Below are 13,290 nucleotides of genomic sequence, written 5' to 3'. Positions count from 1 at the left end.
CCTGCTGCGGGGCGGCCTGGCGCGCTGGTCGGCGGAGTGCCACCCAGGCGCCTTCGCGGGCTCCCCGGGGAAGTGGGGAAAGGGGACGGAATTCCTAGTGGCCGGGCCCCAGCTTTCTCTGGGGACCCTGGGAGGCCGAAGCTTGGGGTGCCACGTTGGCTCTTAGGCTTGGCTCAGCTGCCCTAAAGGATTTCCGTGCAGATGTGGCGTGCCGCCCGAGCCCCTGTGGGGAGGCCCACCTGCTCCCAGGGTTCCCGGGCTCCCGATCTGTGCCGGGTAGTGGCCAAAACTCTTTGAAAGCTTTTGCCATGGAGTTGGTGGTTTGCAACCTCCTCGTGCACACGTCATTCATTCATTAAACACAGACCTCCGGAACGCCTGCATTCTAGGCATCTGATACTTTGCTGGGTGCTAGGGATATGTAGTGACTTGGAGCCGACCCTGCCACCTTGAGGGCGACAGAAAAACAAAAAAAAAAAAACAAAACAAAAAAAACAAAACAAAAACTAAGTAAGCACTACCAAGAATGAAAAATAACCAGTGAGGATGGTCTCAAGAGGTGAGGTATCTATTGACACTTCCAGTCTATGAAGAACTGGCTTATTCGTTCAGCAAGTTTTCTGTTGAAGTGTACAACAGATTGAATACCCCGATGGGTTGAGTAAACCGGGGAGGAGACATGGCTTGTGTCCTGCTGGAGCATCTTTTATGATGGCAGTTTGGCCTTCCTTTCTCCTTTGTTCCATTTATAGTGGGGAGTGGAGGGGAAACAAGGAAATTAACTTCTCTTCTGCCAGGATGAAGAAAATCAAGTAACTCTTGGGTGGTTTACAAATGAGGAAACTGAAATGTCAACAGAGGGTTTTAGCAATTTTTCCAAGATTGTTCAGCCAGTAAATGGTAAAACCGAAACATTTGCTTAGATCTATTGACTGAGCCTTCTGACCATCCACTCTCCTGCTTTCATTCTATCCACTTCTCAGAAAAGGTCCACAACCTTTACTACCAGAGGTGTTGGTGGCTCCTAAATTGCTGGGTCCATCCAAAATCTCTTCCTTGAGTCACGCTTTTGCTTTAGTGGTCACAAATTCATTGTGTCCTTGGCTGAGCTCCTCTCCTTTCCTGGGGTCCTACTCCCTCTATTGCCTTATTTTTGCTTGGTGATATATGGTCACTCAACTTGAAATTCTGGGTTTCTTCCATGGCCTCTCTTTTCACATCTTTTTTACTCCTCTACTATCTCATCTTGAGTGTCCTTAACAATTAATGTTCCTTTAATTTCTTGCCATAAACTGAAGAGAGTGGGGATGGAGAGTCGAGGGGTTGGGTTTAGTCCATTCTTTCTCTTTTTCTCTCTTTATAGCTCCTATCCTATTATTGAACATGTAAATTAGTTGCTTCCCATTGAATGTTGAGCACAGATGGCAGCCTGGACTCTGTTGCATTGTGTGTGAAACCCCCTATGATTTGGACCCTACCTACCTCTTTAGCCTTGTCTCCTCTCACCCTTCCCTACCTCACAAATTACCCCCTACTCCCAAGTCCAGCAGTGGTGTTTTACACTTTAATCCTATGTATATGCAGTTGCTTGTGATGGCAAATGCCTTTCTTGTTTCTGCTTGCCTGGCCACCTGCTCATCCTTACTTAGCCATAAAAGAAGAATGAAAGTATGGCATTTGCCGGTAAGTGGATGGAACTGGAGAATATCATGCTAAGTGAAATAAGCCAGTTCTTAAAAACCAAAGGCAGAATGTTCTCACTAATATGTGGATGCTAACCCACAGCAAGGGAGGGAAAGATTAGAAGTTCATTGGAGGAGACAAAAGGGAATGAAGGGAAGGGAGGAGGGATGGGAATAGAAAAAAAAAAAAAACCAGTAGAATGAGTTGAACATATATTTCTTATCCTTATATATGAATACATGACCAATGACCAATGTAACTCCACATCATATACAACCACAACACTGGAATCCTAAATGGAACAAATTATTCTATGTATGCATAATATGTCAACATACACTCTACTGTCATGTATAGCTAGAACGAACAACAACAACAAAAGACTTAGCCTTTTCCTTGCTTCTTCTCCCCACTCTTTTGCATCTTCTATAAACTTCTGTTATAGCCCCTATTATTCTAAATGCACTTATTTATTTATTAAAATATCTGCCCTTTTGAAATAGAATTTTAAAGCTCTGTTATGGTAGGGCCTCATCTTATTTATTCCTAGTTTTCTCATGTGTAAAATGGGAATAATCATGATACATAACCTCATAGGGTTGTAGTAAGGATCACTATAGTGCTTCGGGGTCCACAAATGATAGCTATTATCGTTATCTTTTCTTTGTATTTCTATTACCTTAGTGAATAACTGCAATGTAGTATTTATTACATGAATACATTTTTTAAAATTCCAAAAAATGTGGCACCTTTATTTTTCAGTTTGAGTTCTGGGTTTTGCTGAAGCATGGGGATAGTCTAGGATACAATGGAATATATGTGCAGAAATTTGAATAAATTTTAAATCAAGTATGTTGGTTGATTTATGGTGCATAAAAATTCCGATTTATCATGCATTAGCTATTGTGAGGAAACAGAAGTTGCTCATTTCTGTTCAAATATGCACGATTTTATAGGGAAAGAGTTATTTCTTAAAATGGAGAAGAATATGATCCAGGAGGGAAAGAGTTAGAAGATTTGTCACTAAAATGCTATTTTCAAGTTATGCAAATTCATTTATTACTTTTATAAGATTCAGATATCTTCTGAAATAGATAATCATATCAATCTTTGCCTAGAATAGTTCTGGCATAGTAGGTACTCAAATATATTGAAGGCGTGAATAATCTTAAGAGTGATAGTAGCAAATATAAGAATAATAGAGACTTAATAATGTTACCAAGAATGTGCAATGTGATTTGCATGTATTATGGAATTCATGTAGCATGGTAAGGGTAGATGATATACTTATTTTGCACTTGAGGAAGCAGAGACACAAACGTTTAAATAAAACTAGCAAGTAGTGGGACTAAAATTCACACTGTCTAATTTTGTTCTAAAACTCAGTCTTTATGTGTTGGAATTTCAATTACTGATAATTAAGGTAGACAGAGAGGAATTCAAAAGAGGAAAATAATGTTTCTGAGGGTCTTCTTGGAGTAGAGCAAAAATAGTAAATTTGTTGTGAAAAATGGGGCAAAGCAAAATGAAGATTGTAGAACTACAATAAAAGACTTCAATGAAAAAGGCATGCCCTTTGCTCATGGATATAAATGTGTAAGGATCCTTAGGTGAAATTTTTACACTACCATCTTCCTTCTGGGAATATTGAAAAAAACAACACTATATCTTTAAAATTATTTAAGCTTCTGAAGGTGGACATAATAAGGGAAAGTCTAGGATTTTTGTAGAACTCTAATTTTTAATTTATAAGAATAATCTTAAAAAAATTATAGTTCTGTGTCAGCTGCTCCTGCAGATAGCAGGAATGTCTTCCAACATCTGTTTTCTGTGAGGAAGAGAATTCCATTATAATTTTACTGATAAGTAAATTTATTTTCCTTTTTCTTCTCTAGCTACTTCACAAAATAATTGATGGCTTCTGTGGTCGAGCTTATCCTCTCTACCAGGACTACCACAGTGTTTGGGATTCAACAGAATGGATGAATGTTTTAGAAGATGTTACCAAATTTTTTAAAGCTCTAGTTGGTAAAAATTTATCTGATGAAGAGGTAAGTTCACTCTAAATCTCTATACCTTATAATGAATAATGCCCAGATATTTTTATTTTTTTAAAGTTTTTTTTTTTTTTTTTTTTTAAGTTGGTTTTTAGAGCACCATATAATACAAGGGCCATTATCGGTAAGTACTGAATTTAACAGCAAAACCTCATAATTTGTAAGTAAATGGAAAATCTTTTTTGTGGAATTTCTGGTGCTTGGCCCTTTTTTGGTTGTTACTTCTTTTTGTTTTGTTGTTACTTTTTTAGTTGTGAAACATTTAAAGCATCTAGAAGAAAATAAGAAGTTAGATAACCAATACCTATGTCTCCAGAAACATGTTTAAATAATTTTTAACATTTTACTTTGTATGTTTCTGGTTTATGTGTTTTAGAAATAAATCTTTACAGAGATAACCTAAATACTCTCCTTCCTCAATAGAATATGCCACTCTCATCTAGAGATCACTACTCTTTTTTTATTTTTAGTTGTAGATGGACATAATGACTTCATTTTATTTTTTTAATGTGGTGCTCAGGATGGAACCCACTGCCTCACGTGTGCTAGACAAGTGCTGTACCACTGAGCCACAAATCCCTACCCCGAGATCACTACTCTTGAAGGTGGTGGTCATGTTTTGTATTCCATATTTATGTACATTCACATTTTTAAGCAGCATATGCAATTATTTGGTATGTTTAAGTGTTTGGGTTTTAAATGATAACATGTGTATCCATTTGTAAATTGTTTTTGATGTAATATTGTATTTTAGATTTATCTTGTTGAACGTGAATCTAGTGTATGTGTTTCATCCCCTTGTACTGTTGGTTGATAGGAATTAAATTTTATTTATTTATGACCCTGCTAACACTTAGGTTGTTGCCTCTTTGGTTACTCTAAGTGGTGCTGGCTGCAGATGTATTTGTCTCCTTGTAGATGCCTAAGCCAGCTTTTGTACAGTAGACGTCTTGAAGTGAAATTGCAGGGCCTTGGGAGAGCCTTCTTCCACTGAATTGCTTTTGTATCTTTGTCAAAGATCATTTGGACATATTTATATATGTTGCTCACTTTTTTAAGAGATTGGAGTTCTGTTTATTTTCATATTGATTAGAATGATACTCTGAACATGAGTTGTTAGATGTATGTATGTATTTTAAATCTTTATTACATGACTTTTCAGTCTCTTAATGGTGTCTTTTTATGACGTTCTGATTTTTAATCAAGTCAAGTTTTTCTTTTTTGGTGGTTAGTGCTATCATTGACCTACTTAAGAAATATTTGCCCTGAAGATGTTAAGATATCCCTGTATGTTTTCTCATAGAGGCTTGATTGTTTTAGCTCTCATATTTGTATCACTAATAGATTTTGAATTAATATTTGTGTATGGAGGATGGGTTAAGTTCAAGTTTTTCTATATGAATATACATTTGACTCACTACCGTTTATTGAAACGAGCATCCTTCTTCACAGTATTACTGTGCAACCTTTGTGGTAAATCAGGTGGCCCTGTGAGGGGATCTATTTATGGGCTCTTTATTGTATTACATTGTCTCTATTTGTTAGTTCTGCACTGCTGAAATTACTATAGAGATAAACTACACTAAAACTACACTAAGTCTTGATATCTAGTATAAGATATCAACTTCATGTTTCTTCAAGATTGTCTTGGCTAGTCTACGTCCTCTTTGTCTTTGTGTACATTTTAGAATAGGCTTATCAGTTTTAACCAGCCCTCCCCAAACAAAAACAAAAACAAAACAAAATATCTGTTGGCATTTTAATGGGTATTGAACTGAATCTCTATGTCTTTTAGAGGAGAATTGATAACAATATTTAATTTTCTAGTCTGTGAAAGTAGGATATCCTTTCTTATATTTATTAGTTTTACTCTTGTTTCTTACTGTTTTATAGTTTTTAGTAGGGAGATCTTGCCAATATTTCTGGTATTTATTTTTAATTAAGTGATGTTTTTGATGTTCTTTAGTCTTGTAGATCTTATTCAAAGTTTTTAAGGGTGAGAGGATTTATATGACTCTCTTTAAATTTTAATACTTTTTATTTATTTTTCCTACTTTATTACATTGGCTGATACCTTTAGGACAGTGTTGGGGGAAAAAAAACAAAAAACCAGTGATAGTAGACACATATCTTATTCCTGACCTTAGGGAGAAAGCAAATACTATTTTACCATTTAGTATGCTAACTGAATCACTTTATAAGTAAGAATTCTCTGATTAAAAAAGATTCTTACATTCCCAACTTTGCTGATAATTTTTTATCATGAGTGGATATTGAATTTTATTAACTGTTTTTTCCTAAACTTATTATTTTTTCACCTCAATTTTGTTAATGTGGTGATTATCTTTGAATGTTAAACTAAACTTAAACTTCACTTGCCAGAATAAATTTTAGATGGTTAGGAGGTATTCTTTTCTCATGTGTTTCTTGGTTCTGATACACCAATATTTTGTTTAGGTTTTTTTGCATCTATATTTGAGTGAGAGTGGCCTGTGGTTTTTCTTTTTCTGAAATTCCCTTGTCAAATTTTATTCTGGGCTCATGGAATGGGTTTGGGAAGCATTTTTTCCTTTTCCTGTTCTCTGGAAGAATTTTTGTGACTATTCATTTAGAATTGAGTTGCTTAATTTTTGAATACTTGGAAACAGTTTTTTTAATCTTATCAGTTTTGATTTAGTTCTACAGTAATCAAAAAATACAAACAGTATTATTTCAGCCCTTCATGGTTTGCTACCATGGCTCAGCATATGGTTTATTTTGGTGAATCTTCTATATACATTTGAAAACACTGTTTATTTAACACTTGTCAGGTACAACATTCTGTATATCAATTAAGTGAAAAAATAGTGTTTTTAAATATTTTCTGTCTTTGCTAAGTTTTAAAAAATGTTTTTCTGTCAGTTACTAAGAGTTCTGGTAACATTTCTCATTATGAATGTAATTTTCACTTTTCAGAACTGCCATATTTTGCTGCTCTATTTTGAAGCTATGTTATTATGTACACATTAATTTATTACTGTTAGGTCTTTCTGTTGAATGGCCATTTTACTGTTCTCTATTTCCTGTTATGCTTCTTGCCTTGAGAGCATGTTGTTTGGTGCTTTAATTGAGCTCAGTCAGCTTTCTTGCTCTCAGGTGTATTTACTTCCATGCTGTTTTATCAGTCAGCCATTTTTCTTTGCTTTCTGTTTTATAGGAATTTGTTAAAACCTATTTGCTGGTTATCCAGTCTCATCTTATTCTTTGCATGATTATAAAAGTATTATTTCTTTTTTTCATTCACTATCATTTTAAAAAGGTGTGTGATGGGAGAGGGGAACTATGTTACATTTTAAGCAGAAAGACCCTTTCATGTATATTCTAACCACTTATTTTTATTTTTGTAGACACTTCAGCAATTGAATCATTTGAATTCATCTCATCAAGAAGCTATCATGAAATGCTTGAAAAGTAGGAAAAATGAAATCAAGCAAGTTCTTTTAAGAGAAATAGTTGATATTTCTTCTGCACAGTTACAGGATTTTGATTGGCAGTTAAAGGTGAGAATCTGTTTGTGAGTATATATGTTTTTTGTTTCATTTTTTTGTATATAGGGAACTATTTTTTATAATATATATCTAAAATTTCTTTTAGTTTAGAAAGGCATTGTTCCAAAGAGATATCAAAAATGATTTAAGTTACATCTTTTGCGTTAGCTTGGGTGTAAAATACTCCAAGACACCATGAACAGTAACAATGCATTAATAGTAAATTTAACTATACCTATAAATCTTTTAAGACCTGTAAATCATAAATAGTGTGGCAATATATATATTCACCATATATATTTAGCTAGAGGTTTCTAGACTTTATAGCATTCTAAAGATTGATAAATGTGATTCTACTTCTGGGAGGAAGATCTATGATGTGTTATTAAAACAGTAGTTTTGAAACATTTTGAAGATAATCATGATCAGTAGGGTTAATAAAGAGCAATGACAGATCAACTTCCCATCCTGTATGAAGGACTTAGACCCGTAGATGAGGAGAAAACAAATATATTGTGTTCCTTGATTTTATCTTGACCCTAGATAAAGTGCCTCGTATTGTTTTTGTGGACTAATGGGAGACAAAGTTGGGAACATAACACAGATGGGTTTGTAACTGTGTACATAACTATCCAAAGGTAGATGAATTATATTAGACAAGAAAGTCTGGTTCTGATCTTGGCCCAGCCTTCTTTAACATTTTTATGAATATTATGTTGATCAAATTGGAGAGTGACATAAAAGATATACTAAATATATAATCAAAGTTTAAAATTATTTTACCTCTTATTATACTGATGGACCAAATGAAGCACAATAAACTAATCAATGATCACCTAAGTAGAGGATTTTTCATTTAAATAAATAGATTTATGTTTTTATAAATATGAAAGATAGGGTAGAAATGCTAACTGCAGCATGTAAGAGAAATCTTTGGTGGTTTTGGTTTACCAAAATGTAGTTTAACTGATGTTGGTTCAGTATGATTTGTTAGTAGAAATGCAATGTTTTAAGCAAGGGATAGTTCTCATAGATTCGGTTTTTAGCTGTTAAATCTTTTTAGTTAGTTTAATAACTTTTTAAAAATTCTGGCTGCCAAACTTAAGAGATATTTGAACAAATTGGAACTCAGCTAAAAAGAATGACCAGGAATTTAAAATCATGATTTGTGAAGTTGGTTTAAAACTCATGAGACCATGTCCCTAGAAAAGATGAAATCTAGTAGAAATACCATAGTTATTTTCAAAAATCCAAAAGTCATGGATAAGGGAATAAGTGTGTGCTCATTGACTCTAGAGACTAGGACAAGGGCAAAACTGTATCATTTGTAGTAAGATGGGTTTGAATTGAACCCAAGGAAGAACTTAACAACTATGAGTATCTGGAAGTGATTTTAATCACTTCTTGAGGTAGTTCACTTCTCATCATTGGTGGTATTCAGACATAGGGTGAGAAACTACCTTTTGAAAATATTGAGGAAAATTATCTGTAAGGTAGACAACCAGAAGGTGAGACTTCCAAAATCCCACATATTATGAGTACTGTTTTGGGGAGAGAGAATGGATATATGTGAGGATTAACTCCTCTGGTACCCCAAGAAAGGTACTTTGATGTTGCTTGTTAGGGAGTGTTTTCCTTACCATTACACAACTAGCGCCACCAACCCCTGCCCCCCTCCCTCCGTGCACCCCTAAAAGGGAGCACTCCAAATAAAGATTGTAGGGTTTTCTGGCTCAGATTCTAGATAATTGAGTTTCCCTTTGTTATCTCCAATGAAGCTACAGCGCTTGTTTCAAAAACTACTAATACCATAAATACTGTATTTAAAGTCTCAATTTCTGTAGGATACACATACTCTGAAGACAGAAACTAAGTAGTGAGGTAAATTTGTTCAGTGGTTTTGTTGAGTGGTACTAATTGGAAATGATATGTTGATGACATTTATTAATAGTTTAATAGATGGCTGATGATGAAGTAATTAAGCATCTTAATTTGAGATTTTACCAGTATTTTTAGTCTCATTTATCTGTATACACCAATAATAATAATAATCTTGCGATCTTTAATCTTCTTTAAGAATTCTGTTTCTTGTTGCATTGGACCCATTCTATACTCCTGATAGTTCTTATGATTAAAACAATAATTACAATCCTAAAGAAAGTGTAACTTGTTAAGCCAGACTAAGCTCCTGCCACAAAACTGCCACTGGTTGTCCCTGCCTACCTACTTCCTCTCTTTCATTTATTCTCTTTCTCTTTCTATGCTTCAAATATGTATTGTTTTGAAATGAGTTTGTTTTCTTTTTTAAAATGTCTTGTTTATAAGCTCTGATGCATACTTAATATGTTCCCTTATAGTATTTATTAATTACTGTTTTCCTCATTTTGAACAGCTTGCACTTTCTAGCGACAAGATTGCTACTTTACAAATGCCACTCTTAAACCTTCATCTAGATGTAAAAGAAAATGGTGAAGTAAAGCCATATTCGGTTGAAATGAGTAAAGAAGAGCTGCAGAATCTAATAAATTCCTTGGAAGCAGCTAATAAGGTATTTGTTTTAATTTTATCATATAGATTAAATTTTTTAAAGTTTTGATTGATACATGTGGAGCAATAAAAGAAAAACTTTGGTTTCACTCTTAGTGTCTCTCTGTTCCCTGATATTTTATGCCAATACAGAAGATACTTGTTCATAAACTTGATCTCTAGTTTTAGACATTGAATTAATTGTAACTGGTATTTAATTTGAGGCATAATTTACCAAGTAATTATTTTTGAAAGAAAATTATGTTATTTTTAACAGATGGATTTGCTTTGCTTTAGTGCTCATTAATGATTATTTTTTTCTTACATTGAAACTATGAAATTAGTTGGTTCTGAAGAGTTCTTAGGATTAAAAATAGTTATAGTCCTGAAAATAATGTCTTATTTAACTGGAAAAATGAAAGAAAATTGCTTTTGTAATCCTCTAAATATGGGAGATAAAATACGACATGTAGTTATTATGACAAAATCAGGTTAAGATGAGATAGAAGTAGTGAATGTGTAAAAATTTTATGTTTACAAAGCATTGGCTAAATAACAATAACCACTAGTATTTAATAAATGCAAAAAATAATAAACAGCAGAAACTATTGCTGTGAGGAAGAAATAACACTAATGATCCTTGTATATGTATATTCCTTCATTATTCCTCAGCAGTGTCTCATGTGATGTAGTCTTAATGATTAAGTCTTAATTATTCTTACCCACTTCTCTGGCTGCCAGTATACTTCCTGGTCCCACCTTTTAAAAAAACTGATAAATGCCAACTTCTTTCCATACTCTGCAGTTAGTTAGACATTTTAATTCCTCAATGATTGGTTCATAGGCTCAGAAACCGAATTGGTAGTCCAAGGGTGGCTGTCCTTTGGATGGGGCTGAAATATGTGGAGTAGGTGTGGTGAAGCCACAGACCCTGTCAGTCAGGGACCAGCAGTTACTGTTACTAATTCTCTATCTCCTCTTCACAGACTCCAGAGCATTTTATTTAGCATACATCAGCATCATTCTAGTATAACCTGATATTTTCCTTTCCAATTTATGTTTTAAGGTGGTCCTGCAGTTGAAATAACAGGAAATAATGGCTACCAGAGCTATCAGATGTCACTGCAACACTTGATATGGGAGAGTGAATACTGTGTGTTCAAGACCCCTGAGATGTATTGACTCTACATCAGGCTGAGAGGGCAGCAGAGCTGAGATTTGAAAGATAAAAGTCTACCAGCCTCCCTAAGGAACAGGAAATTACTTGGTAGATAAGAAATAGACAAAATGAAAGATGAAAAAGATGTAGTTGCAGTTTATATTTTCATAATGATTGTTTTGTCTCATTTATTAAATATTTGAGAAATTTGTGTAGATAAAATTTTATTGAAAGGTAAAAATAGCTTATAAAGTAATGTAAACATGCAGAAGCACAAACATACTTGAATATTGCTTAAAAATTATGTGACTAGAAAAGACATGTATTATGGATATATAATTAATTTGTGATATTTAAGAATAACTTTTAAAAACAATGTATAAGCTGCATTTATAACTCAGGAGATTTCATATCTTTCTCATATTTCAAAGAAAAGATTATAAAATATAAAGTTTCTTAGAGAAAGGGTCTTTATCAGACATGAAAAAACAAAATAATTCAAAATTTATGTGAGTTTATAGATTCTATGAATTAAATCTGGAACACACAGAAATGAAAATAACATTACTATTTCTGCATTTCCATGTCTGGTTGGGAGACTATGTTCTGATGAGATGTCATTGTGTAGTGTATATATTGTTATTGGGGTATCAGGTAAGACTATCTACAGGTCCTGTTTTGTTATAAATTCTTAATAATGAACTTAACACTTTTGGATGTTACAAATACAGTGGAAAACAGAAAATTTTTAACCTCAGCTAACTTTAAAAATAAGTATTCTGAACAAATAAAAAGTGTCATGTTTCATTTTTATGTATTACTTTGTTTCAAATAACTTTCTACATATTCAGAAGTCAGCAATGCATAATTAAGTGGTGTCTACTATTTGCAAGCTTTGTGGTGCATTAAAGTATCAGGCTATCCTTTGAGATGTCCAGAGGATGACAGGATGATAAGCATATCTTCACCTCTAATCATACAGGTGAGGATAGGCTTAGAGCATTTTAATAAATATGTGAGTGTGATCTAAGCAGTATTACTCAAAATGTATCTGTGTACTGTGTACTGTGCCAGTCATTATAAGTTATCAATTAGAAAAGGAGCTTGGTCCAGAAGGGTTAACAATGTGTTTGGTGCTCGCTTCATCTAGACATTTTGGTTATGAAAAATGTACCAGCTGAAGTAAACAGTGAGTGTGCTTAGTGTAGTTCTTGATTTACCTTCTTGTGCAAAATCTTAGATCATTTTGGACCAGTAACAGTTTGCAGACCAGCACTGTGAGTACCACTGCTCTTGAGGCCTCTTCTGAATTGCATCTTTCTAGGCAGGATTCTCCTTCACAAGGAAAAAAATCTTGCCCTATTTAATCCTTCTCTCACCACATGGTATTGTTCCATTGGCATTTTCAACAGCTTTATTGAAATCTAATCAGCAAACTACATACTGTCATTATTTAATGTATACAGTTTGATAATTTTTTTGTTTTATTTTCCTTTGACTTATTTTAATTTAGAAAGAAACCCTTTAATGATGCAAAATTTTAAACAACACAAAGGGCAAAATAGTACAATGAACTACTGTATATATTAGTCAAGGTGCCACAGAATTAACATTGTGCAATATTTGATATATATTATATGTGTATACTCATATACACATATAGTATATATTATATACATTTGTATATTTTTTAATGTTTATTTTTTAGTTATAGGTGGAACGCAATATCTTTATGTGGTGCTGAGGATCGAACCCAGGGCCCCAGGCAAGCTCTCTACCTCTGAGTCACAACCCCAGCCCCTGTATATATTTTATTTATGTATTATTAGAACTTTATATACAATACAATTTTATTTTTGCTGAATTAGTTAAAGTAAGTTATAGAAATCATCACAATTTACCAAGGTATTTTAGCATGCATTTCTTAAGAACAAAATTTTACATAATCACAATGCTACATTACTTCTTGGGGGTAAATACTTTAGAGTGAAATGCCTGGGTCATATGGTAGGTTTATATTTACCTTTTCAAGATACTGCCAAACTGTTTCTTGAAGTGATTTTACCGTTTTATAGTGTGTGAGTGTTCCCATTCCATCTTGCTACCACTTTATTATGAAGTGAGTGCCTAAGAAATGTGGACAGTAAATTATAAGATTGTGTAAGTATATTAATTCTTTTTGTCTGTGTTAGAGAAGATGGGAAGATAGAATCAAATGTTTATTTGTCCTGTAACTATATCCTGATGACATTAGATCTTAAAATTAAGGTTAAAAAATAGAGCTGAATATGTAGCATTTTATTTTATCTCTGGAGTTAATTAAAGAAAAGCATCCTAA

At 33.7% G+C, this 13,290-nt stretch overlaps 1 protein-coding gene across 1 annotated transcript in view; it reads left to right on the top strand.

Moving 5' to 3' along the window:
- Window positions 1–11,759, top strand: part of Commd8 (COMM domain containing 8) — an 11,931-nt gene extending 172 nt beyond the window's left edge. Inside the window, exons 2-5 of the mRNA XM_015482079.2 lie at window positions 3,579–3,734; window positions 7,127–7,279; window positions 9,660–9,815; window positions 10,860–11,759. Of these exons, the coding sequence (XP_015337565.1) occupies window positions 3,579–3,734; window positions 7,127–7,279; window positions 9,660–9,815; window positions 10,860–10,880 (486 nt within the window). The 3' untranslated portion in view covers window positions 10,881–11,759. The remainder of the gene's footprint in view (window positions 1–3,578; window positions 3,735–7,126; window positions 7,280–9,659; window positions 9,816–10,859) is intronic.
- Window positions 11,760–13,290: the final 1,531 nt, after the last annotated feature.

Source organism: Marmota marmota, unplaced genomic scaffold (genome assembly GCF_001458135.2).
Source record: "Marmota marmota marmota unplaced genomic scaffold, marMar, whole genome shotgun sequence".
NCBI lineage: Eukaryota > Metazoa > Chordata > Mammalia > Rodentia > Sciuridae > Marmota > Marmota marmota.
The sequence above is the reverse complement of the archived record's forward strand: the minus strand, read 5'-3'. Positions and strand labels throughout refer to the sequence as shown.